The following is a 15,498-nucleotide window of genomic DNA, read 5'->3' on the forward strand; positions in this document are numbered from 1 at the left end:
CCGCTGAAGTGGTTTTTCGCGCCGTTGTTGTGATAATGAATCGCAGAAAGCGCTGCCTTCAGCTTCTCGTTCTCCCGCAGCAGCTCCACAGCGCGCGCCTCCAGCAGGCTCTCCTCCATGCGCCTGCGCAGACGCGACCGCTTCGCAGACTCGTTGTTTCGACTCCTTTTGAGCCAGTACGTGTCGTCCTTCAGCTCCTCCGGGGTAAACTCTCGCTTCCTGCGGGATGGAGCGGCTGTTCTCCCGGTTAAGTCCGGCTCAAACCCGTGGACTGAGCTCGTGCAGCTTTCGTTACGGCTCTGAAATCCGTCCAGATGAACCGAAGCTTTTAGCCGAGCCGGAGGAGTCGACTCTTCCAGCACTGAGGAGCAGCAGGTGAGGGAGGACATGGTAGGAGAAGAGTTTACCTCATAAAAGGAAAAAAATAAGAGTCCGTGTGTTTTTTTAAAGCGCGGTTGTTGTTTTAATAAAGCACAGAGAGCCAAGAGTAAAGAGTGAAGTGCAGGAAAATGGTTGAATACACGCCCCTCAAACACGTTTAAAACGTTACTTTTTTTGAGGAACCGCAGCGCAGATGAACGCCCCCTGAGCAACCATTGGTTACCTCCTGAAGGATGGAGCAGGATGGAGGTACCCAGCCCTGCCCCCTGGTTAGACGAAGCCTACACACTTTCCCCAAATTTGAACTGGAATAATGCCCATTTTAGACAGAAATGAATAAGACTACACACTAAAAACACTTTCTTGTACTCAAAGGTACACTTTACATAACTGTACCCTCAAAAGGTATAATATTGGTCTTTAAAAAGAACAGATTTGTACCATTTAACCAGCCAAAAGGTACATTCAGTATAGTTTAATTATACATGTTTTTCATTTAAAAGCCAGACAATATTGGATCATCAGGTTCTCAACACATATTCAGTTGATGATAATGTTTATAATCTTTACTGGTACAAAAACATAGGTACAAAAAAGACTTTCACTTAAAGGTACTCTGTTGTATCTCAATATTTGGTAGAGCCCCAGCGACAAGCTCTGTACTCTATTAAGTACAAATCTGTACTTATGTTTCTTAATGTGTAAACACTAGAGCACATGTGTCAAACACAAGGCCCGCGGGCCAAATGTGGCCCGCCACGTCCTTTTATGTGGCCCGCGAGAGCTTGTAAAATCTTAGTGTCCATAATAAATAGGTCAGAAGCATTCTTTGACCAAAAACTACATTTCCCACAATGCTTGTCGATTGTATTACCCGCGAGGTTACGGCTTACTGCCACTAGGAGAGATATTTACTGCCATTTAGGAGAGATATAAGTTATGTGTAAATATTTATAAGACAATAGCTGACAAAATATGTTTTAATGACGTTAATAAACATCACTGTGACAGGGCTAGTCGCAGTTTCACCACAGCAAAGGACGAAGACGTGAATCACTTATCTAACCAGCCTTTACTAATTTCTGCCCCCAATAACCGTTTCAATAACCTCCAATAGCCTTTAATAGTCTTCAGTAGCCCAACAGTCTAACCTTGCCGCCGTGGTGTGTCCACTAAACTCCGTAGTTATAAACACCATGAGGTTAGCAGCGCGCTAACTGACCTGTTTATAATGTAATCCGAGCAGTGACTCCGTGATGGCTGCTTTAAACTGCTACTGTTAGCTGCTTGGGCTGAAAGATGAACTGTATTATCCGGTTAGTGGGGTTAAAAATCTTTATTTCATACACGGAAGAACTTAAAAATGTTAAAAACGCTCCAGACTGGCTCAGCTGAGCCCTGTAGCCCGTGGCTGGGCTGTAGCTCTGACTCAGTAAAGACTGCGGGCTTGTGCTGCTGCAGCTGCAGCTCCCACTAGTGGTTGTATGAGGAACTGCTAAATCTGAGGAAATGCTAAATCTGTCATGTTCTTAACAGCTCACAATTTTTTATTTTATATTTATTAAGCCTTATTTCAGTATCAAACGTTTTGATCAAAGTTAATATAACTTGTATTTTATGTCATTTCTATTCACTTGAATAGTTTGGTTCTTGATTGATGGAGTTTTTGGATTTCATAACATGACAAATTAAAAGGATTTATGTTAATAGAGCAACAAGCTAACATTTTTTCCATGCAACTGTAATATTTGATTGAATAAATAATATATTGAGAGTTACTTAACATTAAAGAGTAATTACATTCATTTTATATTACATCTGGTTACATTTTCTTACATTTATAAGTTACATCTGGCCCTCAGAGGACAGCCAATATGCCAATGTGGCCCTCGGCCAAAATGAGTTTGACACCCCTGCACTAGAGGCTGCGGAAACGTCTGCTACTCTTCCTCTCCTCCTCCTTTCCTACTCCTCCTCTGGAGAAGGATGGAGGTACCCAGCCCTGCCCCCTGGTTAAATGTAGCGGTCAGTGTAATGTTTATCAGTTAAATTTTCTGATTGAAATAGGCTGTAAATTGGATGTAAAACTCATTTAATTTTTTTTAAAATAGTGCTGCGTACATCCATCTTTTCCGCTCACAATTGGAATTTCAGGAAAAATGAATATTTTCTTTATTTTCTGATTTTTTTTCACTTAGCATTTTTAAGTATACCATCAGATTTGTGTTGCAAGGCAGAAAAATGGACAAATCTGAAAATCAAGAGGATTAACTTTTTTTTTCTTGAAATTCTGTTTGCGAAATGCTAAAATAAACTAGATAATTGAAAAATTAAATGAAACGCCCATTTCTTCTTCGCTCTACTGAATGGGAAAAAAGATTACGTTTTATACATAGTTTTCTATTTTCAAATTTAGCTTGATATGGTCAGAAAATTGTATTGTTAAATGTTACATTGACCTGTAGAGCTTAGACACTTTCTTAAACTTTTAGCTTTTTAAACATTTCCTGGATAGGATACTGTGGTGTATCCTCCGTTGAAAGCCTCTTTGAGGAGAATTTTAAGCGGCTTCTTTTGTCTTCTCTGGTATTCAGACAGGTGGCAAGATGTCACAAAAAATCAGTTTCCTGGTCACAAACGACAGGAGGAGGATCAGTAGGAAAAGGAGCAACTTTTGGGGTTTCTGGATGCAGCCCCAGTACTTTAGAGCTCTATCAAAAATGTTACAGTTGAGCAGAAGTTGTTCTTTAAGCACCACGTTTGCAGAAATAGACATCCTAAAGTATTCTACATTTTTTACACTTACTGATTTGAAATATGTGTATTATATTTGTAACTAACTTTGATATGTTTCGTCTAATACGATGGTGAATTTTTAAGCCCAATATTTTGCAATCATCTGGAAGGCAGATTAGGCACTTTATTCTAAAGAAGTGTCATTCACTCCAACAAATGACTAATTAATAGTAATACTGAATGATGTATTGATGGTATGATTGTGTGTTTTGTGCTGATATAAGTGGATCATTAAAAGCAGTCCATTTCCACTGAAAACTGCCCCCCTAACAACTTTGGAAAACTACTGACCCCAAAATGTTTAGCTCATACAATAGTTTTTTCTGTACTATGATTACTTTTGGTATCTCAAATCAAATGGGCCTTTTCTAAGTATAGAAAAGATTCCAGCATAATCAGAATGCCTATTTGAGACTCAATAAAATCAATTACACATGGTTTTATGATACTATTAAAATCTAAACACAGTAGACAGTTAAAGGAAGATTCAGTGTGTGTCACGTATCACTTTATTTGACACTCCATGTCGCTGGATGTACACAATATTTGATTAAGTTCTGTTATAATGGCTTGGTAAAAAGCAAGTATCTGGGTTTAAACAATCTTAAAGTAATATCGCTGGCTAAACAAAATTATTTAAAAGAGAAACAAAGAAAAATAAAAGAATCAATTTCTTTAAGAGACTCACTGACATAAATTACAAAACTTTACAACTTCCTTTAAAAAATATCACACAAATACACGTTGTAGGCCCATCATGTTTTGCGCATTTTGCACAGGATCAGGTCAATCACTTAAAAATCGGCACTTCATTCGTGTAACCCTGTGACCACATTCCATCTCAGTCGGACACAATGACCATACACATCAATGTAGTAAACACGGAAAGTCTCGTTCTCATTTCACTGAGGCTACGTCCACATGTATCTGGATTGTTTTAAGAACTGGGATTTTACTCTAGCACCTCATGAAGAGAAACACGATGAACACACCTGGTCTAATCCCAAATTACACACTACTCCCTATGTAGTATAATATGCAAGCCAAGAAAAAACTGATTCTATATATAAACTGAACATTATGTAATGTTATGTAAAAAAAAAAGCAGTATTTACATTTATTCGTAAGTCAGTACCTGAAATATAGTGCTATATTGATATAGTGTAGATGTTGTAGTTGTATGACTTATGTAGTTCACTATATAGGGGGTAAGAAAGTATTTGAGATTCAGACAGAAACAAACATGCATTGTGACATCAGAATAATCAAAAAAGTTTATTTTCTCCTATTTTCAATATTCTCAATTTAAAATATATCCAGATACCTGTGGACAGGGCCTGAGAATATGAGAAACATCAGGTTGCTTGACCTTTCCAATGACAGTCTTGAAGTGAAAACAACACAGAAATTTGAGACATGAATAGGTGGCAAGTACAGGAATCCTTATAAAAAGATACAATGCTTCATGTTGCACAGCAACAGTAAGAACACAAATTCTTCTGAATGGCTTTGCAACAGGTTTGATAAAAAAGGAAAGTCTGTCCATATGTCATGCCAGCAACCCACCTACTGTAGAAGTTAAGGTAAGGTAAGAAGTTCGATTCTTCATTTCAGATCTCTTATTTAAGGCAGCCCACTGGTACAGCCGGCACCAGTCCTAGAGGTACGGGCGTCACCAGCCGTAGAGGTACAGCCTCCGAAAATGAGAGTCATGTTCAAGCGACTGCCAAAAAAACATAAATATCCGTTTCGTTTCCCTTCACTCTTTTTCAGACTGATGCTCAACTGGCAGACACTACAAAGTCACACTTCACTGGACAGCTCTTGCTGTCGTTGGGTCCTAAACGGCTGCTCACGCCTCTGAATGCATCTCGTGCATGTCATTAATCTGTTTGCTGTCAATGTCTCCTAGAAGCTCCGTTTCTGGGACGGACGTGCCCTCGCTGTGCAGGCCGTTCTGGGAGGCGCCATCAGCCATGTTCTCCTCAGCTGCCTTGACATCTTCATTCAGGAGGCCTGCCTTATCCGTGCCTGAGGCATTGGACGGTGCGGTAGTGACGTAGCCTGTGCTGGTAGAGCCGCTGCCACTGTGATGTGACCCTGCCTTAGGCACCATTTGCGGGTGCATCTGCTGTGAGGGCATTTGCATAGGGATCTGCATGGGATAGAAGTTCTGTAGGTATGGGTAGGCAGGCACAGGCTGGTAGCCATTGACGGGGATGTACAGCTGAGGCGGGACCATTGGCCTCATTTGGCCCTTCATGGGCATAAACTGTGGCTGGGGGAAAGGCGAGGCTTTCTTGGGCGTGACATAGCGGGCAGCGCTGATGTTGCTGACCGGGCTTGTGCTGAGAGAGCTGGTCTGGGTGGTGTTGCTGGCTCCGGAGGTCGGCGCCGAGCTGTTGTAGTTGGACAAGCTTTCCCAAGTGCGTAAGCGTGCATGGATGTCCTTGAAGCGTGGCCGCCGCGCAGGGAACTCGTTCCAGCACTCCAGCATGAGTGTGTAGATCCAGGAAGGGCAGTCATCGGGGCAGGACAGCACTTGTCTGTTGCGCACCATCTCAATCACATCCTGGTTGGAGTAGCCACAGTAGGGCTGCAGGCCGTAGCTGAAGATCTCCCACAGCACCACACCGTAGGACCAGATATCTGAGTCGGTTGAGAACTTTCCGTACACGATGGCCTCTGGGGACATCCAACGGATGGGGAAGGGGCTGCTTCCCATCAGCTTGTAGTAGTCAGCGGAGTAGACATCCCGAAACAAACCGAGGTCAAGAATCTTCACGTTGAGCTTGTCGCACACCAGAATGTTTCGAGCTGCCAGATCTTTGTGGACAACGTGATGACTGGACAAGTACTCCATCCCAGCCGCCACTTGGGTGACTATATGCAGGAAGTCTGCCTGTTCCAGAGCGGACTTCACCGTTTTGTCATCGTCGGAGCTGCCTACGTCCGAGTGTGGCGAGCGCATGACCAGGAACTCGTGCAGGTCACCGTGGCCCGAGTAACTGAAGATCATGCTCATGGGCTGCTCTTTGGTCACTACACCCAGGAGGCATACAATGTTGGGGTGCTGGAGGCGGGAACGGAGCATGGCCTCGTGACGGAACTCTTCCCGCAGACTACCTTCGTCCTTGTCTTTTACCGTTTTGATGGCCACCACTTGGGTCTGCTCACCAGGGGCAGTGCCGTAGAGGTGACCTTTGTAGACCTTTCCAAAGCGGTCCTCTCCGAGCTCCTCCATGAACCGCACAGCCGACAAGTTGACTTCTCTGAGCTTTGCCTACGAGGAAAAGATAAAGAAATTATTAGAAAGTTGAATAACTGTCAGTTGCTGTGGACAAGAATGTCTGCTGAAAAATGCCATAACATTAGAACCACTCCACTTCACTGAACATATATACCTCTTTGTAGTTCTGTAATTACAGACTGTAGTACTCTTATCTGTTTCTCTGCATACTTTATATATATTTTTTCCATCTTTTCACTTCTTTTCCTGTTCTTCAGGGGTCATGACCGCACAGGACCAGCACAGAGCAGGTATTATAATTTGGGTGGTGGGTCATCGTCATTTTCAGCAATGCAGTGACACCAAAACGACACCAACATGCTTGTGGTTAGTGTGTTAGTTGTGTGTGTTGTGCTGGTAAGAATGAATCAAACACAGCCGTGCTGCTGGAGTTTTTAAACAGAGAACAGTAGCATCAATAGCAATAGCATCTTGTAACCACTGAATAATGACTAGAAGATGACCGACACAACTGACTTTACTCCAAGTTGGAACAGCTTGGTAGGAGTGTCTAATGGAGTGCACAATATTTAAAACTCAAAGGAGGTGTTCTTATTATTATGTTTAATAAGTGTATGACGAGTATGATTACTACCTGATGCTTGTGCTGGTTGAGGAGTGGCATCTCCATGTCCTGACTAGGAGAGGCTGTGAGGTTCCGGCGAGGGGGGCTGTCAACTGACTCCTTCTGCTTGTTACGACACATGCAGACCAGGAAGAAGAGGCAGGCAATAACCAGTGGGGTGGCAATACTGGGAATTAGGATGTAGAGGATCTCCTTCTTCACATTCTCTGGGGGTTCTGAATTGGAAACCATATAAATATTACTTGACTGAATCGACTTGTGGGGTACTGCATGCCTGCTTAACGACTGGTGTGATGTTCTACTTACTGCACGCTCGGACTTCACAGACGTCAACCCTCACACGAGGATCGAGAGTGAAGCACCAAGGACTTTCCATTTGTCCTCCTGGGTTCCTGCAGAAGTTGTGTCCTCCTCTGAGCTCGGGGTACTCCAAAGGCGTCAGGTGATGACTATGCGGGTATTGGGCACTCCAGGACTGGCACTGGTATCCAGACTTGGTTACACTGACGGTACCTCTATAATTAGCGCCGCTGCCATTGTAGCAGTTGTGATCTGTGGGAGAATCTTTCACAAGGATTGAAAATTAGAAGGAAGAAATGGATTGTCAACTGCAAAACTACTGTGTAAACCAGGGATAAAGTTTAAGGCCCCATGGTCCCATGCCCCAATCCCCCACCACTGTTTTCTGTGTTTACACCTAGGGGTAGACTGTCCTGATTCTTGTTGTAATAGATTGAGGGGTAAGTCTTATGATGCATCACAGCAAAACGGATGCGCAAGAGACTAAAGAAACCCATAAATGTATTTTTTTTTGTTTGTTACAAATTATAATAATAACCATTGCATTATCCTAGTATAGTTTAAATGTCATCTTCTTTATAACAAGCATTATAATAAGTAAATACAAATTTTAAATTAAAATCATTCCCCCTTTAAAATTGTGCAGCAATTACGTTCTGGAACCTGCTGCATGATTTAAGGTGGAATGAGAGAATTTGAACAAGAATCTAGCAAGTAGTTAATTTTAGGTAGATCTTTTTGGCCAAAACCTGGCAACCCTGTATGACCCTATACTGTGTGATCAGTTTCATACCGAGAGAGAAGAATACTTTACAGCATTACCACTAGAGGGCGCCCTTGATTCATTTATTTTCCTTCCAGCATAGTCAGTATGTCACTATGCTGATTTACAGCACTCATCAGGTGGATCATCATGTTCTTTAACACACATTAGAAAAATAAAAGACCACCTAGAATTATGAGTTTCTTTGATTACACCAAATTAAAAACCTCTGGAATATAATCAGGAGAAAGATGGACAATCACAAACCATCAAACCAAGCTGTACTGCTTGATTTTTTGCACCAGGAGTAAAGGCATAAAGTTATCCAAAAGCAGTGTGTAAGACTGGTGGAGGAGAACATGCCAAGATGCATGAAAACTGATTAAAAAGCAGGGTTATTCCACCTAATATTGATTTCTGAACTCTAAAATCTTTATGAATATGAACTTGTTCTCTTTGCATTATTTGAGGTATGAAAGCTCTGCATCTTTCTCTTTTGTTATTTCAGCCATTTCTCATTCTCTGCAAGTAAATGTTCTAAATAAACATATTTTTATTTGGAATGTGGTAGAAATGTTATCTGTAGTTTACAGAATAAAACAACAATGTTCATTTTACTCAAACATATACTTATAAATAGCAATTTGAAATGGTCTCTTCGTTTTTTCCAGTGCTGTATGTTTTATTCTTAATATATACTTAAATATTTCACATATTATTTTCTTAAGACTACCAGCCAGCTCGCTTATTTTTTCAACTTCAAACAGGACTGGTCCAGGTAATCTGAGTTCTACATGCCTAAGGTGCACTGGAATGTAAAACAGAACAAGAATGCAGCTGGCTGAAGGGTCTCGCTCTCTGAAGACAGTCTGGACTGGAAAGCTGGGCTTTATTATTGTGCTGGCAATTACAGCCAATTTACAAAGAACACATTGTGAACAACAAACTTCCAGACAGTCCAGAAAGCATGGTCTGTGGAAAGGTCCACCTACATGTCTCCAGGCGCTCGATGGGCACGCCGATGCGCATGCAGCTGGCGGCATCAGGGGAGCCCGGGTGGGGCAGCAGGTGGCAGTTGGGCAGTTCCAGCTGCATGAGGATCAGAGGGTTGGAGCGGGCGATGGTGTACTCGGTGCGACACAGGTCGTTCTCCAGGGCTTCGCACTCGTCCCTGCAGAGCTGGCGCTGCCGCGGACCCCTGCTGCCTTCCTCGCAGAGGGGGAAGACGTAGTGGCAGAAGGAGGGGATGGCGAACTGGGAGCACTGGTCGGACAACTGGGTGGAGGTGCCAATCATTGTAAATGCAGCTATAAGAGAGGGGAAGAGGTATAAAAAATGGTTGAAGTGCAGTAAATTAACAAGATGAAAAGATATGAACTATTAAAATGATATGAAGATGAATCAGTTAGGGCTGGATGATAAAAATAAAAATATATATGTATTTCGGTAAAAAAAAAAAAAAAAGTATAAATGCGAAGAGTAGCCTAATGTTTTGCCCTTTGTGCTCAGCTTGAATGCAGCAAACGGAGTCAGCATATATTTATGAACAGTCATTAAAAACATTATTCGTCTAAAAATAAAAAAGTATATCAAGCTACGCAGATAAGTCTTTACTTGACATGCAAATATTGACACAGTTTAGATATTTGATTATATTTTGGTTAAAAGATTAGACTTAGTAAAGAACATACCAAATAAAATAGTCCAAATGAAAAAAAAAAAAAAAAAAACAGTTAGACTTGATAGATTAGTTCTGCTGTTTGATATGTTGCATATTATGTCTGTAGTTTACTCAGTCTCTAGTTATAAAGCTCAGAACACCAGCATGTAGCTTAAAGCTCAATGAGGAAATGGTGATCGATTTTAAACAATTAACTAATTAATCAAACAATTCCTCAACTTGAACAGATTAAGGGGGTGTTGATTGGGGGGGGGGGGGTAGGTGGAATAAACAGGCAACATGGCAAAATGACACACATACACACACCGTTGCTGCCTCTGTGAAGCATGAGAAGGAGAAAGAGAGAGGTAGTAAAAGTTATTTAAGAAATTTGATCCCTATTTTAATAATGTAAATAAAAGTTAATCTACCTTCTATATTCTCTATACTCTGCAGTAGTGTTGCAGATTAGGCATGGCTATGTCACTAGACTCTTCGAAAACTGGGGCCAGAATTGATTCAATTATTAATTTCATGTCATTTGAAAATTGATCCATTAAAGTTACCAGATTAAATACTGATATTCAATTCCTGTCCAGCCATAAACAGAATTAAGAGATGCACAAGCAGATCAACAAAGTCAGTTTATAATCATGACAAAACTCTAAAAATCTAGTACCCTACTAAACTCTTATCCTAAATGATCCACTCTCTGTATCTCTGTACCCTGGACTCTTCTGAAAAGGCAAAGGGCAGCAGAAGAAAATAGTTTTGTAACCTGAGCCACTTTCAGTTCAGGGCGTTTTTCCATTGGGCTAAAACACTGAACCCTTACTTGAGAGAGATTACATGTAAATAAAAGTAATGCAATTACACGAACTCAATTTCCTGAGAGAAGAGAAGCCAAACATGACATCAGCAGAGTCGTTCCAGGCTAAAGAATGGTAGGAGCCTATTTTCCCTGACAGAGTTATTGCAAAGAATTTATTTAATTTCTGTACTTGATGATAAGATTAAAGTCCTAAAATTTTGTTTCATCGTCCTTCTGGTCTCTTAAAACTAAGTTACTTTAAGGGACTGCGGCCAAACCTGGCATCGGTTTCATGTGGAGGGGGAAAGAAAAGGCATGCATTTTAATCTCTTTAACATGACCGTTTAGAAATGCTCTAAAATCTCTACGCAGGATACTTCCAGATGTTTGCCGGGGTCATTTTCACCAATCATATTTGATGCATTACATATTTTTAAGTAAAGAGAAAATAGATATGAAATTTCGGCAAATAATATTTACCATATGCTTTCACAGGAGAATTCCTTACAGCTAAACTTAATATACATGGGAACAGTGCAGACACAAGTCTAAGGTTCCAGCTATAGTGGCAGCATTATCAATTACAATACATATATAATACATGGTGAGTTATTTGTACTGTAAAGGACTGATCCTAGATCTGCAATAAACAGAAAAAAACTCTAAATGAAGAACAGCTTTGCAATTGGCAGTAAGAGTAAGGGCAATATGGGGGCAAAAAGGGTATTTAAAAAATATTTTATCATAATGTGATACAAGCTAAACTTTTCTGAGCATATTGTGGATATTCTCTGTGCATAGAGAAAGTTGAGGAACTGAGAAAGTATTTTATTGCATAGAGTGTAATTAGTCCTGTTTAACTGGACTTGGTTCAGCAGATTGTTAATTAATATCACTGTATTAAGTTTATTAGTATTTAAATAGCATTTTTTTATGAATCTGACGCTATATATATATATACATTTTTTCTACTCGTCAAGACATTGTAATTAATATTGTATATCGTCTTTAAATATTGTGATACAATGTTTTCACCATATTGTTCATCTCAGTGTGCTTTCTTTTTTTTTTTTTTGGCAGTTTAAATACTATAGCACCTTTATATTTTAAAGGACAAATCCAGTATAACGAGTATGAATTAAATACAGCCCTTTTAACTGATGCTCCCATAAGGCAAACTGCTAGAGATAGGGGCGTAGCATTGTCCGTGCACAGAAATCACTATTTTTACAGCATTAACAAGCCCAAAGTAGCTCCACACTTGGTAGGATTCTAGAGGGCCCTGAAATTTAAAACGAGACACTGAGAGATTTGAAAGTGCACATATAAAGCTTATTAAAAACACTGTTTATACACAGAGTTTCCTTTAAGGTAGTTCTCCAGAGGCCTCCATCTTGAAGTTAAGTCACAAAATTAAGTCGACTGACTTCGTTAATGGTGTAAAAATATTTTTTTTTTTGCATGGGCAACATTATGCCCCTTTTGCTAGCATTGTAAAACTGTTGGGAGCATCAACTATTTAAACTATTTAAAAAAAAAAGTTAATACACATTATTATTTTTCACTACACTAAGTCCATTTCCCACCAGATTTCTCCTTTATCTTCACACGAAATCCAGTCAGTGCAAATTGAAGGATCTGCATTCATGTTTCAGGCCTGAAACTAACCTGAATAAAATTTGATCAACCAAGTCATATATGCCATTTTTTTTTTACCAAATGTGCTGAAATGGCACAAGAACCAGTGATACTACAGAGTGGATCTTCTGGTCAAGTGTCTTTACTCTCGTCTCTTACCTGTGATTCGATTCTCACTTTCTCCCTGCATCTGCAGAGACTCCACATAGATGCTCCTGTTCCCAATAAAGCGCGCACAGGCGATGCCTCGGTAGGGCTGACAGAAACCCTTTTCATAAGTTCTGAAAAACACGGAAAACATAAGTCAGGGTTAACATGCTCTCTTATTTAACTGTAAATCGTTGTGTAATTATTAAGCAGTCGCCCCATGTAGGGATGGATGTCACATAACCACAATACTATTTTTCTTCTCCCATCCTAAAAAATATTCAGCAGAGATTGATTTAATTTTATTTTTAAAATCAGTTTTGTCGTGTCTTGTTTGGATGTGGCAGCTAGCTTAAACACAATCTGGGATATAAATTAAATATATACATTATATACTATATACTACATTTAGGTTAAGCTGGATGTTGATGGAGATGCTATTGGGCCAATATTTGTCTTGTCTTGGTTACATTTTTATTTATTTATTTTTTAACATTTTCACCAACAGTTCACCAACATAGAGACATTTACAGTCTTACAGTCAATTGGTGGATGCAAAGAGTAAAAAAAAAGAAGGGCAAAATCAGTCCAGTTCATTTTTTCTTCACCCAGCGTGAACCAGCATGTAGCGACTGTGAGGACATGGTGACCTGTGGTATGTGGGCTTGTGGGTTTTGGTTGGAAGAATCCAGCAGAACTTTTTTTTATTAGTTTTTTGTGCTACCTTTTCCTCTAGCTGGTTTTCTCATCATATGCTACTGCTACTGACCAAAATCACAATCGGACTGATGCTGAGGGTCTTCTGTGGTCCTGTTTATGTAATCACAAAAGAAAAAAATGATAAAAGATGCTGATCTGTGCTGATGGACGCTGCAGAAATGCAGTAATACAAGGTTTCTGGCTACAATTTTTTGCGACTGAGCGAATGCAACCGGACATAAATCATACAGACATGTACAAAGTGTCTCTTATGACACTCTGGGGGAGTCTGTCAAGAGTCTACTTAGCAGCAGAAACGGTGGGATTGGCACTGAATTTAGTTTTAGGAGAATACAGACATTTTCCAGCACAGCATCCGTCATGCTGTAAGCATTAGTCCGCACTAACCTTGAGCGCATGCGCATGTGCTTCACAGAACTGTACTGAAATCTGATATCAGGGGCTGGTAAGCCGGCTCCATCAGCACAAACTGAAGGCTTTTCCACTTCTAATCAAATCCAGAAGCTTCCCTGCTAATACTAGAGGGGGACTTCAGAGTAAATAATACTTTAAGATACTGTAACTGAAAGTGGCAGATATGACTAAGTCCACATTTCTTTGTTTTAAAAGGAGAGTCAGTCTGTCCAGCGCCATTAAATCTGCTCCATTATGCCAGGCAGGAATATGAAACCACAGGGAGATAGCACACAGCACAGCCCAGTTTTTATACATCCAGCCCTGGAGGCCTTTTTTGGAAACAGCCAGAGGCGGCGACATGATCCTAAACACACTGAGCAACCCGAACGCTGGTCAGCAGCCAGGCTGGTGTTCCTCTAGCCAGGGCTTCCACTCGTCAGTTTCTGTATGCTGTTGATAAACAGCTCTGAAAAAAAAGAGAGCACTTAAAAATTATGAGTTTCTTTGATTTTTACCAAATTAAAAAAAACTCTGAAATATAATCAAGAGGAAGATGGATGATCACAAGCCATCAAACCAAGCTGTACTGCTTGAACTTTTGCACCAGGAGTGGCATAAAGTTATCCAAAAGCAGTGTATAAGACTGGTGGAGGAGAACATGCCAAGGAGCATGAAAACTCTTAAGACTTTATGAATATAAACCTGTTTTCTTTGCATTATTTGAGGTCTGAAAGCTCTGCATATTTTTGGTCATTCAGCTATTTCTCATTTTTTGCAAATAAATGCTCTAAATAACATGATATTTTTAATTGGAATTTTGGAGAAACATTGCCCGTAGTTTATAGAATAAAGCAACAATGTACATTTTACTCAAACATTTACCTATAAATAGCAAAATCAGAGAAACTGATTCACAAACTGAAGTGGGCTCTTATTTTTTTCTAGAGCTGTATACAATATGATGCTTGTAACCTTCAGGACTGGACAACAATATTGATAAATAATGTCACATTGGGTAATCTCTAGTTCTTAAGGAAAGAATTTAAACCATTGTGTTTTCCTACCCACACTATTTAAACCAAACTATGGATGGACAACGATATCTGAGTTATATCGGTTTCAGCCTTTAACTTTTTTTTTTCTTTTTTCCTGAATCATTGGCATCAGCTGATATGGGCAATAGTTCAAACTGAAACTTGCTGACATTTTTTGTATGTCGGAAAAGGAACAAGTGACTCTGGCCCAACACCCACCCAGCACTGCTTATGATAACCTGTACACCCTCTCAGTATAAAGTATGTGAAAGATAGAGTGAGTGTAGAGTTTAAGCACAGAAAACTACTTTCCTGAAGAATTTCACCCTCTTCACATTTCATTTAGCTTCGGTCTCACCGTGGCGCAGTGCCAGAGGAGCTGTCAATGGCCAAGACGCCCAGAACGGCCCCCATCAATATCACATATGGTTACAATTTTACTGCAGTTTAAAGTGGCTGGGAGGAATTTTCTCTCCAGAAAAGAAATGTTTGAAGACTCCAGATTAACAAGAATTAGATTTACTTCCTACTTCTTTTGGCTAAAATACGACGCAGGCAGGAAGATGAACATGCCTGCATTAATAGAAGATGGATTGAAGAAGTGGAAGAAGGCTTATAAAGTTACCTCACAAGGCAATTGTGCTCTTTCAGGGCTCCTGGCAAGCTGCATGAACCAGTCCGAGCCCAAATTAGATTTCCAATTTGTGTCAGTGTTACCTTTCCACACACCAAAATAGTAAAAAAAAATGGATGTGTTGGTATATTTGTCAGCAGAAGAACTACAGATGCTCATCTATACCCATTTACTCAAACACAATTATCTGGGCTTTATCCCCTCCATAAAAATATATGCCTTTATGTAGTGCAGTCATCTAAACCAGCCTCCACATTCAAAACCCATCTACTGTGAGACCCCTATATGCCTTCAGCCTCGGATCAAATCCCCTGATTATTCTTCTCACTGCAAGTAATAGAAG

General features: G+C 40.2%; 1 protein-coding gene across 2 annotated transcripts in view; it reads right to left on the minus strand.

Moving 5' to 3' along the window:
- Positions 1-3,668: 3,668 nt before the first annotated feature.
- Positions 3,669-15,498, minus strand: part of ror2 (receptor tyrosine kinase-like orphan receptor 2) — a 120,657-nt gene continuing 108,827 nt past the window's right edge. The window contains exons 5-9 of one of the 2 annotated variants that reach the window (XM_007255331.4): positions 12,384-12,505; positions 9,108-9,422; positions 7,359-7,604; positions 7,062-7,267; positions 3,669-6,460 (exon numbers count right to left, since the gene is read on the minus strand). In XM_007255331.4, coding sequence (XP_007255393.3) covers positions 5,030-6,460; positions 7,062-7,267; positions 7,359-7,604; positions 9,108-9,422; positions 12,384-12,505 — 2,320 coding nt within the window. In that variant the 3' untranslated portion in view covers positions 3,669-5,029. Of the gene's footprint in view, positions 6,461-7,061; positions 7,268-7,358; positions 7,617-9,107; positions 9,423-12,383; positions 12,506-15,498 lie in introns of both variants that reach the window. The other variant, XM_007255330.4, reaches the window with a different exon arrangement.

Source organism: Astyanax mexicanus, chromosome 20, assembly GCF_023375975.1.
Source record: "Astyanax mexicanus isolate ESR-SI-001 chromosome 20, AstMex3_surface, whole genome shotgun sequence".
NCBI lineage: Eukaryota > Metazoa > Chordata > Actinopteri > Characiformes > Acestrorhamphidae > Astyanax > Astyanax mexicanus.